This window comes from Ischnura elegans, chromosome 8 (genome assembly GCF_921293095.1).
Source record: "Ischnura elegans chromosome 8, ioIscEleg1.1, whole genome shotgun sequence".
Lineage (NCBI taxonomy): Eukaryota > Metazoa > Arthropoda > Insecta > Odonata > Coenagrionidae > Ischnura > Ischnura elegans.
In genome coordinates, this window is record NC_060253.1 from 1,768,141 (window position 1) to 1,788,011 (window position 19,871).

A 19,871-nucleotide genomic window follows, 5' to 3' on the forward strand; every position below is an offset into this window, starting at 1 on the left:
TTGACAGCGTGCGACACAACAGTCTGACGGGCGTTTTCTTGAACTAACGCTATCGTTTCGTAAGATTATTTTTGATTAATAAATATTATTGCGTAAAAAATTATTTCATAACTTGTGTAATGTCACTCAGTTGGTATCTTTAATAATAAATAGGAAATATGAAATATGTGTGCTTCCTCTGTCTCACCCATTGACCAATCATGAATCGGCCAATGAAATTTCGTCTCCTCATTTCGAAAGTTTTGATCGTTAGGAAAACATCTACTTACTGTGGACCAGTTAGATCTTGTGTTCTCGCGATGTACGGTTTTAGGCGTTGTTTGTATATAGTTGTTGATTCTATTTTAACTTAATTATCTCTACATCAAGTTTTCAAGCCTGCGTGTGGTGTGTGAAGTGGTGGACAACGTTATATTTTCGAAAAAGTCACGTATATTCAGCCCATTAACGCTTGTATAGTGATCTTGATTTTGCTTACGAATTTTTGTTTTTCAACAATCTCATATTCAGTGCAGTGAAGTGGCCACTGGTAAAGAAATTTTCTTTGTGGTGTTCTTATCCCGTAATTTGTGATGACACTGAGGAATTATAGTTCGCTGTGGGTACGAGGACTTATGCGTACACAAGTGAGGCATAGAGAGATTCTTGTCAGGCTTTCGCCATCCTGTGTATAGTATTTATTTATATACTAATTCAATTCATTGTATTTGGCAGGTGAGTGACTTTTATGTGAACTTTTATGAAATAAATGGGCATTTGCTTTGCACATGTTGTGATTTTATTTAAATGATATCCCGCATAGTATCCCTACCGCATGCAACACGCAAAGCAAGAATAAAAGTGGAATGGGGACTGGAGGGGAGGGGGTACGGTAGGGGAGGGTGCTAGTTTACGGAAAACGCCCGCAGAATGCGCTGTAGTGGCCCCAGCCGCGTCGTCCGCTACGCTACGCTGTCTACACTTTTTAACATTGTGTGTCACGACTGTGGTTGACTCGGAAAAATGTAGAGAACTGTAGTCATTTAGTGCTCGCAGCGCCGTTTTACGCAAGTTGACGAATTACATCAAATTCGTGGATTTTAGCGGTGAAAAGAGTTCGACGAGGGGAACCGAAAATGGTCGGGTGAAAAAATCCGAACCTCAGTGCCTTGGGATAGCAACCTTAGGGCATTTCCCACGATCCACTATCCCCCTCCATTCAGCACTTGCTTCACCCACTCTGAGGCTTTCCTCTTCTCCGAAATCAAACAAAAGGTCCCAGCTCTCGCACGGATCGCATTACGAAGACCCCTGCTTCGAAAAAAATATCGAGTTACGAGAACAATAAAAACGTGTTTCACGCCCTCCCCCCTTTTTTCACCCACTGACCTTTTTCTGGCTACCTGCTTCGAAGTTCCCCATTTCTGGAGGTCAACAGCTGTGTGAGTACCGTGGGATACTTACATTAGCGCATTTCCCAAGATCCGGTATCGCTCTCCATTCAACACTAGCCCCCCTTCTGAGGCTTTCCTCTTCTTCGAAATAAAAAAAAAGGTCACAGCTCGCGTAGGGATCATATTACGAAGACCTTAGCTTCGAAAAAATACCAAGTTACACGAGAACAATAGAAACGTCTTTCGGGCCCTCCCTTTTCTCCCCCACTGACATTTTTTTCCTACCAGCTTCTAAGTTCCCCATTTCTGTAGAGGTCAACCGCTGCATGAGTCATCTATTAGCACAAAATGTGTCTAAGAATGACTTTCGTCAATTGATGTTACACCTTTATTGAATTGAAATATTAGTAATGTTCGCGTAATTTCGAAAAGAATAAGACCAAACACGACGTATTTCTGAGTTTATTTAAGCATTTTACGCAAAGAAATAAATGTCAAAATACGACTGAGACTTAGCATTCTGGCGAAACTCGATATGAGCAGCAGAGCTTCTCGGAAGTTGATGCGGTATTTTTTTCCGAAAATATATATCAAGTTACAATTTATGAGTGGTGCTATAAATGTTTATTGTTACAGTCCCAGACAAAGGGATATTTTCTCAGAATATGTATTTGGTTTCTCCCTGATAGCAATTCCAATTCATCTTCTTATCTCGTGAGAACTCCCAAAGATGGACTGAAAATAATTGAAGAAAATCCGGTGAAAAAGAGCTTGTATTTTGCAAAATGCCTCAGATTGTCAGCTAGCACTTGGCAGCAAGAGTGGGGGTAAAGCGATATTAGTTGAATAAATAATATGCCCAATTGTTTCCATAAAATTAAAATATTCATTAATCAGCTAAATTCCTGTTCGAATCATTTAAAGGAAATCAAAATTACTCCCCAAAATCTTGTGTTGCCTGCTGCATAGGCAACCGAGTCAAACATACCAGATTTCATAATTTAGTATTCGAGGTATTCGAAATTCGAGGTATTCGAATATTCGAGCAATGATTTAATATTCGAATTCGATATTCGAATTCGAGAAATCTGCTATTCGACCCATCTCTAAAAAAATCATAAAACCCTTAACTTCCCATTCTTCGAAGTTGAATATCAACAATCTTAGCGTTAAAGAGATTCCCATCCATTTTAGAAAATGTCATCAAATAACATCTTGAAAATATTTGTACAAGAATTTAATCTAGGAATTTTGTGATCAGTAGCGAAAGCAACTACTTTCAGTAGGTATTTATATGATAAGGAAACTCTCTCCTCTTGTTTCTATATATGTTCTAAAAGCTGTGTACTTTGCCAAAGTACACTCACTATTGTCATATGGTATCATGTTTTGGGGTAACTCCTCTACTGCAGCTAAAGCCTTCTCTTTACAGAAACAAGCCATTAAGGCAATCAGTAAAGTTCCTATACGAACAAGTGGTCGGCTACTGTTTGTGTCCCTCAAGATCCTCACACTTCCATGTGTTTACATTCTCTCATGTGCCATGTTTGTGAAGTGCTATCCGTATTACTTCCGTGTTAACTCTGATTTTCACAGTCACAACACTAGATCAAAAAGTGACATTCACAGTTATCTGTATTCATTTACACAATGCCAGAAGGGACCATACCACTCTATTGCTGCAATCTACAATAGGCTACCCTCTGATATGAAAACCCTTCCCTCAATAAAGGTTTTTAAGAATAGATTGAGAAACTTGCTATGTAACAAAGGTTATTATAGTGTCCAAGAATTTTTTAATGATATTTTATAAATGTTATTAGTGTTCAAGAATTTTTTTTGATATTTGTAAGCTGTGTTTTGTGATTCTTTTATGTCTCTCTGTGTCTTGACAAAACCCATGGATAATTGTATCCCTACGGAGTTAACGTTAAATACAAATACAAATACTATTATCTACGCATAAGATATATACTTGTTTCCTACACCTACGACATTTTAATGGCAGCCCACCTAATTGCCATCAGTGACACCCTCTATCACTCTGCGACAAGAAAAAAACCACGGTTATAGCCCCTTTTAAAAATAGTAACCTTTGTAGGTTAATATTTATAGTTCCTTCCATATTGTCAGGTGAATGTACAAACTTTAATTAGTTATTTTCATTATGATTCAGTTAGGATCATAATTGACGTAGGGTATGATTTTCTACTTGTGAATATTTGAAGTAAATTCTTTTTGGGCTCTCCATCCAGTTGCCATGCACCATCACCTCTGTGGAGTGGAAGACTTTTTATTGGTCATCAAGGCCATTGATGCCGGGAGCGAGGTGCCATGTTTATATAACAAGTCTCTCTTCTTCTATGCCAACAGGAGCAAGGATCCTAACAGAGAAAAGCTGGAGAAGCATCTTCTATTATCGGGGAAATGAAGAGAGAAACATGATTATTATCCACATTCATTTTTTTCGTACGACGCACGTTTTATCATTTCTCAAGATATTATTGTGAAGTATTGGTTCACTTATGTGAATTCCCAAAAATGAAACCCCAAAACCTTACCCTCATTTAGTTTTCGTGTCTTTTTTATTCGTTTTGAAAATTATCCAAAGTATCATTAATATGGAGAAAAGATTTCTTTATGTTAGCACTAAACTACTGCTCGTGCCATTATCGTACAATAAGTAGTTGTGTGGAAAGGACAAAGCAAACAACTAATTGATGACGAAGGAGAAGTCTTCCATTGAATCATCGGCTGAGAAGTACATGGAACGCCTTACCGGGACAGACACCCAAGAAAAATTCAATGGGATCATTATTTTGTTTTTCTTTCTCTCTTCTGTGCTAATATTTGTTTCCGTTATGGCCCAGCTATTGCTAGTGATAAAACTTAAAAAATCTTTTTTTTTTCTATATCAGTGTTACATAGCATCATTTTAAATACGGTGAAGAATGAAACCCAAAAACTAAAGAAGGGCAACATATTGAGATATAATTTTCAAGAGTTTATGAAAATAAAGAACATTGAAAAATTTTAAATCTAAATGATATTTAGAAGATAATCAGCCCAAAGCAGGACGTATTTCAAGCACCATTTAAGTTTGTTGATCCTGTTTATATGTAGTGGGTTAGCAAAACCAAAATATAAGCTCATAATTTAAGACTCACGCCAGGTTTTGGATCAATCTTTTCAAATATAGAGCAGATTTGCTAATTTTTTAATCCCATGAAGTTAAAATAATGGATTTAAAAAAGTTGGTGTTTTGTTTAGTTTTCCCCAATACCTACGAGATTAGTGCTTCCTAACTTGGCTAAAATGATTAGGGTCAGTTACAGAATTGGCGAGGCAGGTAGCCCAGCCGTATCTTTGCAAAATTTTTTGTCTTTATTTCCCGGATAATGAAAAATACTTCTCTAGCCTCTCTCCAGTTAGAATCTGACCCAACGTTGGAGGTAGAGGTGAACCATGTACTTCGCATAGTCAGAGAGCATTCCAAGGGGATGTGTGGGGTACATAAGAGTGGGAGGGGTGCTGCTGCCTGTTTGAGGAAGAAGAGGGGGCAGGATAATTGAGAGGTGCAGCGGATGGGAGGGAGAAGGGTGGGTAAAGGGCCGTCAGCCTATCCTGAGACTATGTTTGGAGGCCGTGTTTTTTTACGATGCACTCAAGGTCATCACTGGGAAATGCTTGGGAAGGGGAGAAATACTAGTTGAGGGGGGTTTGGGATGAGTAATTTGGGTGCCAAGAAGATAGTCAAGAGGCTGTATTAGAGAGTAAACAAAGGTTTTGGAAAGAAAGAACTCTCGGAATGGGGGAAAGAGTAGGAGTGCTACAAGGTAGTCCATGGTTAGAGTTGAAAGTGGCTCTTCATAACGAGTAGCCTGCAAAATAATTAGGTAGTAAATAGAGCCCAATATTTAAGATACTCCTCCTCACTTTCATCTTTGTCTTCATCACTGGGAAATGCTGGGGAAGGTGAGAAAGGAGACTAGTGAAGGGGGTTTTGGGAATGCTGATGTTTTGATTAGACACATAAATAGGGGAATTGCGTCATCCATGGTATTTTTATCAAAGTCTTACTTCTCCTCGATTACAGTGGAACCCCGATCTATCGTTCCTGCATTGATCGTTTTCCTGCATTCATCGTTTGCCGTTCCTGGTCCCAAATAGAGTTCCATAAAGACAATGCAATTTTTTCCCGCATCCATCGTTCCCCGAAGTATCGTTTTCCCACATTGATCGTTTGAAGATGGCGGTCCCATTGTATAATTTTCCCGCATCCATCGTTTGACGAAAACGAGACAAAGTGTGAAGTGTTTTCAACGTGTTATTTGTGGCTAATAATGACAGACACATAGTTTGAATCTTCCCTAGGAGATTGAAATACGATAGGGAGAAGCTGAGTGCCGTGGGATAGTTACATTAGTGCATTTCCCAAGATCCGCTATCCCCCTCCATTCAGCACTCCACTCTGAAGCTTTCCTCTTCCTTGAAACAAAAAAAAAAGAAAAAAAAAAAAGGTCCCAGCTCGTGCATGGATCGTATTACGAAGACCTTAGATTCCAATAAAATATCAAGTTACACGACAACAATGGAAACGTGTTTTGTGCCGCCCCCCTTTTCTCACCCACTGACCTTTTTCAACCTAACTGCTTCAAAGTTCCCAGTTTCTGGAGGTCCACTGCTGCATGAATCGCCTATTAGCCCAAAAGGTGTCTAATAGTGATGGGTCGGTTCGATTCCTCGATTCTCCACCAAGAACCGGAATCGAAAACGAGTACTTGCCAAGGTGAAAAATCGATTCCGATTCCAGTAGTACTTCAAACAACAAAATGTATGACCGTGTTTCCAACAGTCATTTGAATTTTCGCGCCATGAAAATCGTAATGACAAAACACATATCTTCTAGGGATGTGCCAGTACTCGAAAATTCAAGTCGATCGAGTAGTTGGTACTCGACTCGAGCGTTTCGAGTAGCATTACGAATGTCGAGTCGAGTAGTTAAGGTTACAGAGCTTTATAGGCTAGTAGGTCCAGCAATCTGCCGACAGGAAGCGCTATCATTAAACTCATGTAATAATGCAGTTTTTAAAGCCTATAGGTCATTCATGCCTTGGCCAGGTAGTTTCAGCTTGCCGAATACCTACTCTATAGTTGTTGACGTGGGCACCGAATACCTTTACGCCAGCCGCGGCGGCCGATCGTCTTCCTACCCGGCGCACACTGGTCCGAAATCGGATAAAGCTGGAATAAAGTCCAAAATGACCATTTTGGGGATAGATACTTGAAACTTAGCGTAAATAATCATAAATAATTACCAGATATAGATTTATATGCCATTTTACATACATATGAACCTTTAGTGAGATACAGAGGCCCAAATATGACCAATTTTTCGATGCCACGCGAGATATCGTTTTTCCTCAAAAAATCTTTGAATTTATCCAAGTGGTTTGCGTTGGTATGAGTTTTATGGAATAAAAAACGCAATATTCCTTTGATCTGGTGCTTTGCCTATACTTTCAATGACTTTTAAGGATTTTGGCTCTCATCTGTCTGGTTTTACGACGCAAAATGGCCGACCCGTTTTTCACGTGAAATTTGACATAAAGTAGACATTATCTTTCGTTTACGAAAAATATAACTCGGAAAATTTGAACCACAATATAAAGAAGGGATTTCTAAAGAGTACTAATTAGTAGAGGCAAAGACTATCGGTGAATAAAAACTGTGAATTTCGTCATAAAAATCTGTCAATTTCGGTTTAAAATTTCGTCATAAAATTTAAATTTCGTCACAAAAAATACAGTTTCGACATAAAAATTCACTCGTCATAAATATTCCTTTTTTATCCCCAAATAAAAATGCTTATTTCCATATTAAATATATTTTTAATGGTAAAAACCTTGATAAAGAAGGGTCAAAGCAAATGCTAAAGGAATAAGTTAAGCATTTGTTAGATACACATACCATAAACACTCTTTGCTATGTATGTACATATTTCAACCTCATAACGCTAGAGAAATGTGGGAGTTGTACAGACAGGGAATATTTTTGATTGGTCTAAATTTCACTGTCTCATTGGCCTGCATGATGTAAAAACGTATAGTTTTCACTTAACACGTTGATAACAAAAGTCTTTAAGGTCTTACACAAAAATATAATATCAACACTCGCAAATATGTATTTATCTACTAATAGGTTGCTTCTATCTATAAAAGTTTGTTTTGGAATATGCCGTCTGAAATTATTCACACTCTGGAATTTTAAATTGGCTGAATCCTTCTTTTACTAAAATTGAGATCCATTGGTCAAACTTGACTTTAAAGCTGCATTTTTTGGAAGTTCAGTGGTTCTTTTATTTATATATGCATACATGGAAAAACCTCTTTCTGCATCTACATTTGCCACAGGTATCCACAGGGTTTTCACACTATTTTCTACAAAATGGGGAAAATCATTTTAAAGGGCAAGAATTAGTGGAAGTACTGAAAATTCTTTTCCTTCTTCCTGAACTGATCTGACAGAATCCTTCAAAGCAGAATAGTCAAGAAGTTCTTGCTTTAGTTTCTGTTAATGATAATATGAGGACATTGGCAACAATTGTGCCAAAGTCATTCACATCAGTTGTCAATATACACCTTGTGTTGAATAATCTTCCCATGGCTGTAATAATGTTCCTCCCTGGGTCACTGTATACAAGGCATGACAACTTCATATTAGTCTTTACGCCTATTTGCTTCAGGACCTCATACATGGAATGTTGCACAGATTTTTTGAGACTATTAAGAGAAGATTCATTTTCTTTTCCAAACTGTGCATTGCTGACTAGGGTAAAAGAATTCAATAAATTACGGTTGAGTCGGTTCTTAAATTTTTTCAGTTCTCGATAGATACCGGTCTGGTTCTCCCCCACCGGTTCTCAATACGCAGTTCCAAGGATAAACTCTAATTATCTGAATTACGGCAAATTTAAATGAACAACCACAAGAAGTGAATGAAAATAATTTCACAAAAGATGTTAATCAGCAGGAAAGCTCTGTAAAAAAATGTCTCCATAATATTATTTGCCAAGTAAAAAAGTTAAATAACACGTTGTTAAGAATGCATGATCGACCAATATGTCTCATTACATCAGGCAGACACTGGTTCTTTCACCAGGTTTTTTGTTGTAACTTGTAAGTCAGATCAAAATACATTCTGTGATGTAGCTAGCTTAAATTGTTGCTTTAATTGACAACTTATTTGCATGCTTCACTGTCACAGTACTAATAACCTCAACAATAAACTGCTCAACACGCCGGTACAGCGACACTGGATAAACTGAGCGGCCATGAATTAACGCAAAATTGTAATGCGGCGTTGCATTCTGCAGGATAACCACCCTTTTCCACGCCTTGCATAGGTTCAACAAATTACGAATAGGCTCTCGAAACGTGTTTTGCTCCTATGTCGAAGAATTACTGTATTTATACATGAATCAATCTTAAGACCACTCTCAGACGAAACGATTTTCCGCGGGCGCCGTCCACAGCACGGCTCACGGCGTTGCAGAGAGTCGTCTCGTCAGAAAGCCGCCTGAATTTCACGTGAACGGCGGCCAGTGAAAGGTCGTTTCATCTGAAAGCGTAGCGTAGTCTACATTGTAGCGTAGTTTATATTACGTTCAACGGACCGCACCCCCCGTAGACGGCGCATCGCCGGGCGGGATTGAAATGAGCGCCGTCCGTCAACGGCGCGATTCGACTCGTTTGAAGACATCCTTGGTCCGTAGTCAATTGAGATAATGTCACCGTGCTGTGGACGGTGGCAGACGAAAAGTCACCTTGTTTGAAAGCGGCCTACGAGGCCGCGGCCATGGAAGGAGGAGGAGTTAATATCCTCCTCCTTCTTCCATGGCCGCGGCTACAGAATGTTACGAGAGCGACAAACTGACGAACCCTTAAATGCGCGAGTTAGCAAGCAACTCTCAGAAGAAAAAAGCATGGAGGACATGCAATCGGAAAGTAATTTATGCGTTTTTTAAATATTTTTTTTTTCACTTTTTGGCCATGAATACGCTGCAGACCATTTCGGCTTTTGGGCGCCAAATTCAAATCCTCGCCACAGTTCCGTGCCGGTTACAAAGCTCCGACTTTATGCGATCAGTTCCTTGATACCGGTTTTTAAATAGACCTTGAAGTGACGGGGTATTTTTTATCGGTAATGGTAGAAAATATCGCGCCAAATTCGCATTAAAATGCTTAAACACGAAATTTCGCGGAACCAAGTGAATTTCGCGCAGCCTTGAAAATTTCGCGTTATAATTCGCGTTTCGCGGTTCGCAAAAATTCGGTGCCCCTACTAATTAGAAATCTTGGAAAAAAAAGTCTGCGACGAAGGAAATACCGTATTTGCACGAATCTAAGACGAACACGATTCTAAGACGACCCCCCCTTTTTTGGAACTCCACTATGGGAAAAAGATTTTTCTAGGGGAAAACAATCAATGCGGGAAAGTTTGGCTATGTTGCCTATGTCCCAGGAAACGCAGGATTTTTGGCGCGTAATGACAGGAATAGTGGTACTTAATCGAGACACTTGGTCTTATTGTTGATTCGACTAATAGTTTCTTTCATGGTCCGAAGACGAATAAAATTAAACTAGTGAAAATGAAACCTGACTTTATTAAACCCACACGGAAAACACTCCGTGGTATGAAAGCAAGCCACCCTGGAAAGTAGGTAACCACTCGCACGAGCTATGCTATCGCGTTCGGCGTACACAGAGCATACTGCAGGGGGTGAAGCATGACCATATGACTGCGCCATGAAATTTTTTGTCCCAAAGATATGGCAAATTACCCATTCTTCCCTAATTAGCGTAGCATCAGATGGGCGGATGAATCGGATTGTTAGTAGGGAGGAACAAAATATCATGATAAGATATCCCTTCCTCAGTAGCTCTGACCAGTGAGACTTATGGTATAACTCGTAAATTGATAACTGATAATAACCTGATATCCTATTTTCGGAAAAAAATTCCGCATTTACTGCCGAGAAGCTCAGCTACAAGGATATCGAGTTTCGCCAAAAATCACCATCGTATTTTTCCAACTAGTTCCTTGCTTAAAAATGCTTAAATAATGTTAGAAATACGTCGTGTTTGGTCTCGTTCTTTTTTAAATTACGAGCACATTGCAAATATTCCGGCCTAATAAAAGTATAATACCAATTGCCGAAATTCATTGTTAGACACCTTTTGAGCTAATAGGTGATTGCATGCAGCAGTTGACCTCCAGAAACTGGGAACTTTGAAGCAGGTAGGCTGAAAAAGGTCAGTTGAGAAAAGGGGGGCGTGAAACGCGTTTCTATTGTTCTCGTGTAACTTGATATTTTCTTCGAAGCTAAGGTCTTCGTAATACGATCCCTGCGCTAGCTGAGACCTTTTGTTTGAGTTTGGAGAAGAGGAAAGCGTCAGAGGGGGGAGGCGAGAAATGTATGGAGGTGGATAGCGAATCTTGGGAAATGCGCTTATGCTACTACCCCACGGCTTTGAGTTTCTCCGAATGGTAGTTTCATTTCGTGGGGAAGATTTAATCTATGTGCCTGTCGTTATTAGCCATAAATGACACATTGTATTTATTTCGTCTCATTTTCGTCAAAAGATTGATGCGGGAAAATTATACGTCGGGACCACGATCTTCAAACAATCAATGCGGAAAAACGATACTTTTGAGATGCGGGAAAAAATTACATTGTCTATATGGAACCTTATTTGTGACCAGAAACGGCGAACGATGAATGTGGGAAAATGATCAATACGGGTACGATAGATCGGAGTTCCACTGAATAACTTTTCTTTTGAAAGCTGCAGTGTAATAATTTCTTTTCACTGCCATCGTAATACTCTGAAAGGCACGGAATCTCAACTGAATCTATCTCTCTAATCAGAGGCAAATCATGTTGCTTTCTTACCGTTGCTCTGAGAAAAATGCAACGACTTTGTGGCAGTTTATCCCACTACGGCATTGAGGCTTTAACGTTACAATTTAGGTAAATTGTAACCAATCACACGAACATTTTGTGAGTTGATCGAGCTTTAACTTGAATGGAGCCGAACCCATGGTAAAGCAGGCAATCTCGCGGACACGGCAGAAGTGCACCCGGCGACTGATCGGCACGCGCCGAATCTTTGCCTGATGCCCAAAAATGGATTTTTTTTACTTTAACGCAAAGTTAAATATGCTAAATTACTGTTAAGCTATTTTTGACGTTGATTTTTCGTTGTATTGCTATCAGGTGGCAACCTCAGGTGTCCATAATTTTTCAGATGTAAATTATGCAACCCGCTTGACGTCAAAAATTTTGCACCCGATTCTAAGACAGGTTCTTTTCCGCAGGAGTTGTGAGGGAAAAAAACCTCGTCTTAGATTCGTGCAAATACGGTACGAGCGATTTTTCAATCGTGCGTCAAGGCTCAGCTACACGCCACGGAACTCTAAGGCTCGGTAGCTGAGGCCGATTTTTCAAGTTTTTTAAAACACTAGTCTTGAAAATCATCATTTGAAGCATGGATAATCGTCTTCATTGACTTAAAACACTAAACTGAGGATGTTAAAAAGGATTATGTATAGATTGACTAGAACATTTGGCGCATTACTCGAGTGAAAATACTAAGGATTGGATATTTTTCGAAACTATCCCACGCATAAGAAATATGCCTTGGGTATTGAAGTAAAGTGAAGAGATTAAGTCAGCATGCTTAAGAGAGAGAAAAATGAACTGTTTCCATGAAAGGCAACAACCAATACCCTTTTTCCCTTTCCACCTTCGCCGAGGTGAGTCGCGCGGAAGGGGGAGTTTTCACACCACAAGGCTCTTTTAGCCTTTTTTATTACTGCGTCCGTCCAATGTGATATTCATTTGTAGCGTTTAGTTTCTTTCTTGAACTTGAAAAAAGCAAGAGATTTTAAGGTTGATTAACCCATTAATCCCCAGCGTTGCGAAAATGCAACATTATAGAATCGTAATTATTAGAAAAAAACCTTTGCGTCAGGATAATTTTTTCTCTGGTTTTCTGAATTCCTGAAATACCTTTTGTTCTTATTCAGTTATATTAGGAAAAATTTTCATTAAAATAATAATTTTTATTTTACTTCAAAATTTGCCTATTTCGTAGAGTCGAAGTACTAAATATTGTAAATCATTTTTTACAAAGATTTATTGAGTATTCTTACTATAGGTAATGTTTTCTCTTAGTTCGAAGTTTCTTTATTCACCATGTTTATTTTTGTCACAAACTTCCGCCGTTACTGGCATAAATATGGTTGTTGTAAATAATGTTGTGTTTACGCAACGATGGGAATTCTCTGGTAGACCAGAGGGCTTTTCTCAAAGCATAACGAAACTCGTCAGTATGGCTTTTAATCGACAACTTAGTCTTTTGGAGGCAGTTTAGCTGCATTTTTGGCACTCAAAGGTTGTGAGTTAACAAAGTAAAAGGTGAATGGCATCTTGAATTTCAAAATGGCCGTCGCTACGAATTTTACATTGAACACTGGTACTTCGTGGGGTCAAACTTGCGCGCACACGTGGAACCGATACAGGGCAATGTCATTCCCATGTCGTTGAGTGAAAGGATTACTTCGTAGACGTTAAATTCAGCTTCAGATGCATTCAGTTTCAGAGATGGTAAAATGAGAGGGTGAGAAACTTATTAGTTGAAGCAGGATTGTGATGGAAGGTGGAGCGTTCCTCTAGTCACTCATTGGAATTTTCTCCGTGCAATCCTGAGTTACCTATTTTTTCTTTTATCGCTTAGGTGATGTAAGGCTAATAATCTAGCTTCAGTTGGATTCGTATCAGTTAGATAGTCCTCTGAAATGCATCTTTATCTCTCATCCAGTAATCATATCAATAATACCGCAGTAATTTTTGCTCGGCGTTTTGCAAAATGATTCATCCAGGGGTTTCATTCAGATTTAAATGTGAAGAAAATTTTACCAGTTATTTCTACGCCTCAGACGTATACTTTAGAAGAACCGTCAAGAAGGTACCTGAAGAATATAAATTAACAGGAGAGGTGATGTATAATATTTTCTAAACTTTGGAACTACAATGGGGATAACATCTTCTCAGCATTTCAAATATGGATGATTGCAGTAGGCAATTCAAGGCAAATCACAGTTTACTCAAGTAGTATCTAAAGAAAAATAGTCCAGTTAACGCGCACGCCCAGGCAAAAGATGCAGAGAACATACAGGTTCATCTAAATGGGAAAAAATAGAATCTACATCCGTAGTAGTCCCGAATTTCTGCGTGAAAAAAGTAATAGAAACTCTAAAAAATCTGTCAAATTCGGTTTAAAATTTCGTCATAAAAATTCAATTTCGTCACAAAAAATACAGTTTCGTCATAAAAATTCACTCGTCATAAATATTCCTTTTTTTATCCCCAGAGCAATAATTTTAACAATAAAAATGCTTATTACCATATTAAATATATTTTTAATGGTAAAATCCTTGACAAAGAAGGGTCAAAGCAAATGTTAAAGGAATAAGTTAAGAATTTGTTAGATACACATACCATAAACACTCTTTGCTATGTATGTACATATTTCAACCCCATAACGGTAGAGAAATGTGGGAGTTGTACAGACAGGGAATATTTTTGATTGGTCTAAATTTCACTGTCTCATTGGCCTGCATGATGTAAAAACGTATAGTTTTCACTTAACACGTTGATAACAAAAGTCTTTAAGGTCTTACACAAAAATATAATATCAACACTCGCAAATATGTATTTATCTACTAATAGGTTGCTTCTATCTATAAAAGTTTTTTTTTTGGAATATGCCATCTGAAATTATTCAACTATGGAATTTAAATTTGGCTGAATCCTTCTTTTACTAAAATTGAGATCCATTGGTCAAACTTGACTTTAAAGCTGCATTTTTTGGAAGTTCAGTGGTTCTTTTATTTATATATGCATACATGGAAAAACCTCTTTCTGCATCTACATTTGCCACAGGTATCCACAGGGTTTTCACACTATTTTCTACAAAATGGGGAAAATCATTTTAAAGGGCAAGAATTAGTGGAAGTACTGAAAATTCTTTTCCTTCTTCCTGAACTGATCTGACAGAATCCTTTGAAGCAAAACAGCCAAAAAGTTCTTGAGTTTCGGTTAATGATAATATGAGGACATTAGCTACAAATGTGCCTAAGTCCTTTACATCAGTTATCAATATACACCTTGTGTTGAATAATCTTCCCATGGCTGTGATAATGTTCCTCCCTGGGTCACTGTATACAAGGCATGACAACTTCATATTAGTCTTTACACCTATTTGCTTCAGGACCTCACACATGGAAAGTTGCACAGATATTTTGAGGCTATTAAGAGAAGATTCATTTTCTTTTCCAAACTGTGCATTGCTGACTGGGGTAAAGGAATTCAATAAATTAAGGCTGAGTCGGTTCTTAAATTTTTTCAGTTCTCGATAGATACCGGTCTGGTTCTCCCCCACCGGTTCTCAATACGCAGTTCCAAGGATAAACTCTAATTATCTGAATTACGGCAAATTTAAATGAACAACCACAAGAAGTGAATGAAAATAATTTCACAAAAGATGTTAATCAGCAGGAAAGCTCTGTAAAAAAATGTCTCCATAATATTATTTGCCAAGTAAAAAAGTTAAATAACACGTTGTTAAGAATGCATGATCGACCAATATGTCTCATTACATCAGGCAGACACTGGTTCTTTCACCAGGTTTTTTGTTGTAACTTGTAAGTCAGATCAAAATACATTCTGTGATGTAGCTAGCTTAAATTGTTGCTTTAATTGACAACTTATTTGCATGCTTCACTGTCACAGTACTAATAACCTCAACAATAAACTGCTCAACACGCCGGTACAGCGACACTGGATAAATTGAGCGGCCATGAATTAACGCAAAATTGTAATGCGGTGCTGCATTCTGCAGGATAACCATCTTTTTCCACGCCTTGCATAGGTTTACCAAATTACGAATCGGCTCTCGAAACACATTTTGCTATTAAGTCGAAGAATTACTGTATTTATACATGAATCAATCTTAAGACCACTCACAGACGAAACGATTTTCCGCAGGCGCCATCCACGGAACGGCACACGGCGTTGCAGAGTCGTCTCGTCAGAAAGCAGCTTGAATTTCACGTGAACGGCGGCCGGCGAAAATCGTTTCGTCTGAAAGCGGCCTCAATGTAGTGTAGTCTATATTGCGTTCAACGGACCGCACCCCCCGTAGACGGCGCATCGCCGGGCCGGATTGAAATGGGCGCCGCGCCGTCAACGGCGCGATTCGACTTGTTTGAAGACATCCATAGAGACCTATAGTCAATTGAGAGAACGTCACCGTGCTGTGGACGGTAGCAGACGAAAAGTCAGCTCGTTTGAAAGCGGCCCACGTGGCCGTGGCCATGGAAGAAGGAGGAGTTAATATCCTCCTCCTTCTTCTATGCCCGCGGCTACAGAATGTTACAATGTTGGCGAGAGTGACAAACTGACGAACGCGCGAGTTAGCAAGCAACTCTCAAAAGAAAAAAAACATGGGCGCCATGCAATCGGAAAGTAATATATCCGATTTTTTTACTTTTGTTCACTTTTTGGCCATGAATACGCTGCAGACCATTTCCGCTTAGGGCGCCAAATTCAAATCCTCGCCACAGCCGGTTGCAAAGCACCGTCTACACGCGATCGGTTATTAATAGTGGTTTTTAAAGAGAACTTAAGTGACGGGGTGTTTTTTATCGGTAATGGTAGAAAATATCGTGCCAAATTCGCAGAAAAAGGGCTTAAACGCGAAATTTCGCGGAACCAAGGAAATTTCGCGCAGCCTTGGAAATTTCGCGTTATAATTCACGTTTCGCGGTTCGCGAAAATTCGGTGCCTCTAATTATGAGTTGTAATGACTGCTCTGCATTTTCCCCACCTCCCGTCGACTTCCGTTCGTCGCTCGCTGTTGCTGACTCGCAATCCCACGGTAGGAGTGAACGCTCACCTCAAGGGGTGGGGGGTGGGAAGGTGCTGATGATGGGTCAGCATACACGAGGCGGACGACGGTTGCGCAGATGGGACGCGCGTGGAGGAGGAGGCAGTTGGTTTGGTAGAGTGAATAAAGCATGTCGTAGAATGTACTGCTGCCTACTTAATTCATCATCCCGTTCCCTTGATGCGTCTCCGACGAACTCCCAATAATCAATCGATTTACAGAGTGCCAATATTCTAAAGTAACACCTATCATGTAACACCATTTTTCAGGTATTTTCTGTTTTGAAATTTAGCTATTATGTTTTAATTACATAGTGATGATACGAAAGATGCTTTTGTCAACTGACTCTTTTACAGAGTAATATTTTTTAAAGTGGTTTTCTTGTTGCCTGGAATTAAGTCATATTTTTCTTGGAGCCTATGGCATCAGAATCGATGGAATCGGTATCGTTAGAATCGGAATCGAAATGTCAGAATCGGAATCAGGATTGGAATCGATAAAATTTTGGAATCGACCCATCACTAGTGTCTAACAATGAATTTCGGCAATTGGTACTACACTTTTATTAGATTGAAATATTAGTAATGTGCACCTAATTCAAAAATGAATGATACCAAACACGACGTATTTCTAACATTATTTAAGCATTTTAAGCAAGGAAATAGTTGGTATAATACCATGGTGATTTCTGGCGAATCTCGATATCCTCGCAGCTGATTGTGAGCTTCTCAGCAGTTGATGCAGCTTTTTTTTCGAAAACAGGGCATCAGGTTACAATTTATGAGTTATGCTACAAGTCTCACTTGTCAGAGTTGCCAACGAACCAATGTCTTCGCAGTATATTTTGTTTCTCCCTACTAGCAATCCAAATTCATCTGCTCATCTGGCGCTACGCTAATTAGAAAAGAATGGGTAAGTTGCCTTATCTTTAAGACAAAAAATTTCATGGCGCAGTCATATGATCATCCTTCACCCTCTGCAATAAGCTCTACGTACGCAATAGCATTAGTGCTGAACTTCACCTCGTACGAGTGGTTCCATACTTTCCAGGGAGGATTGACTTAAAACCAGCGAGTGTTTTCCGTGTGGGTTCAATGAAGTCCGGTTTCATTTTTATTAGTTTTATTTTTATTCGTCTTCGGACCATGGCCCTTCCGAAGAAACAAAAGAGAACTTTAAAAGATGGACTGAAAAAATAATTGAAAACGAAGAAAAGAATCTGGGATAGAAGCGCGTGAATATTGCAGAGCACCTCGGGTTGTCCGCTAGTACATGACGGCAGGGTTTGGGGTAGAGCAAGATACCTGGTGAAAATAAAAGTGGGATGAAGCCGAGGAAGTGGGATGAAGGGCGTGCCGCTGACGATTAACGCAACATTATTAACGCTTCACATTGCCTCAATCATATTAAAAATTTAATTGTTAGAAGGGAACATTTCAAATAATAAACTATTTTTGGCCTTTTTGATCCAGCTCACTACCAATCACTGCGTCGGCGAAAGCAGCTGTTTTAGGCATAACATGCACATTGCTCTCGTAAATATGTGTACTTGAAATGGCATTTGATGTATAAGAATTTTTACTTCAGACAGAAATCCATAATAGCTGGGCAAATGCTGAATGGAGTGCAAATATTTTTTAGCAAGGTGGCGGGTTCCTTTAGGATATTTGAAAGAGATATAAGTCGAATTAACAATATGACCTAAGTGGTTCGATAAAGTAATAATATTCCTGTAATCAGCTAAAATCTTGTTTGACTAGATTAATAAATATCATAATTCGCAAAAATCCAGCGTTTCCTGGGACGTAGGCAACCTGGTCAAACATTTCCGCATTGATCGTTTTCCCTCATTCATCATTTTTTTCATCCATTCCCCTGAAAAATGATAGATCGAGGTTCCACTGTATACTGTAAGTTTTTCTGCGAACTCTTTCCGTCCTAAGTTGCACTATCATTTAAGTTTTCACCCTTTGATTCACTACAGTCAGAAGCATTGATTTTTTCCTGCTTTTGCCGGAAAAATTAGTTTTGTTGACAAATTTTTTGCCGTAATTCATATAAACAAATGTCATTTGCTCCTGGAACCGAGCCCAAATTTTGTGATTTCAAAGCATCTCGTATTATCAAAACTTTGTACTATCGAAAAGTGCCACATATTTACCATAGGCTTTTCGCCTGGACCACCATTTCACTTCGTATTATCGAAAACTTCGTAATATCCTGCTTCGTATAATCGAGAGTTTACTGTACCATGCATATAATGCTAAAAGCCAATTACCATTTAAATACAAAATCAATAATTCTGAATTGCCATCTCAATCTCTACATAAATCTGAAAATATCACTTTCAGACCATTCCTAATATATAAAAATGGAAAAAAAAAATTAGAACCACAATTCACTGAAGAAATTGATTCTATCATGACCTATACTCCAAGAGCATAAACATTACATTGTTGTTATAATAAGGAAGGTCAGGAGAAGAAACTTTATTCATTGAAATTGATTCTAATTCTTCAACTTTTAAATGTTCATACTTGCATGACATTCCTAAAATTGATTAGAGATACCTTTATAAGCATACCTTTCTGCCATTGATGGCAGTCCAGTGACAAAGTAAGAGGCTAATGCCAATGGAGGAACATCAGCAAGGAACCAGAGGTCATAGGTGCCATCAACCATGCCAACAGCGCCCCCATTGCCCTCAAACACAGGCCCACTCTGACTGACCACTTGGTCCCCTCGCCAATCCTTCACCTGCAATCAAAGTTGGCAAATATATTTCATGAGAAATGAGGCCTTCGTGATGAAATCCCCTCCGTGAGTGCGTCAAGGAGGGGGTGGTAATCCCAACCAATCATACACCGCTTATGATTAAAACAGCATTAAACAATACTAATTAACAGAACAATGACACAACAGGAAAAGAAGATACATATATTTACACATTCAAGGCAAAAGCAAGGCAGGCCTTGACAATGCAGCATTTTAAACCATCCTTTCATTTTGATTTATAACAATCAAGGCAGCTTGTTATATGCAATCAATATTATAAAGTATTCTACTTTTTAACCCATTAATGCCTGGATCTTTTTTTCTTTACGGAAACACTTTTTTAGCGATTTTCTTTCATTAACACCCAGCCTAAGTTATTGGAAAAATAATGAAAAAATTTTAATAACATTATTTAACCTTAAACCGGTGACGTGCGGTCTGAGAGACCGCTGCGTTTCTAAAAATATGAATATTTTCTAAATTAATACTTCAAAATATCTAAAATCCTCGTTAGCTTCATATTTTTGCATAACAAGGACATCCCACTCTTAAAATTTAATGTTCCTTTTATTAATTACTGTAAATTTGCAATTGAATTCGATTAACGGTCCGTGAGACCGCACATCACTAAATTAGAAAAATCAGTTAAAGTAATGCTGGTGGAAATGATTCAAAAAGTTGTTAAAACAATTCATAGTAATTTATCATG

General features: G+C 38.7%; 1 protein-coding gene across 1 annotated transcript in view; it reads right to left on the bottom strand.

Moving 5' to 3' along the window:
* LOC124163701 (alpha-mannosidase 2) overlaps positions 1 to 19,871 on the bottom strand; it is a 200,727-nt gene that overhangs the window by 52,159 nt on the left and 128,697 nt on the right. The window contains exon 16 of the mRNA XM_046540768.1: positions 18,972 to 19,144. Within this exon, the coding sequence (XP_046396724.1) occupies positions 18,972 to 19,144 (173 nt within the window). The remainder of the gene's footprint in view (positions 1 to 18,971; positions 19,145 to 19,871) is intronic.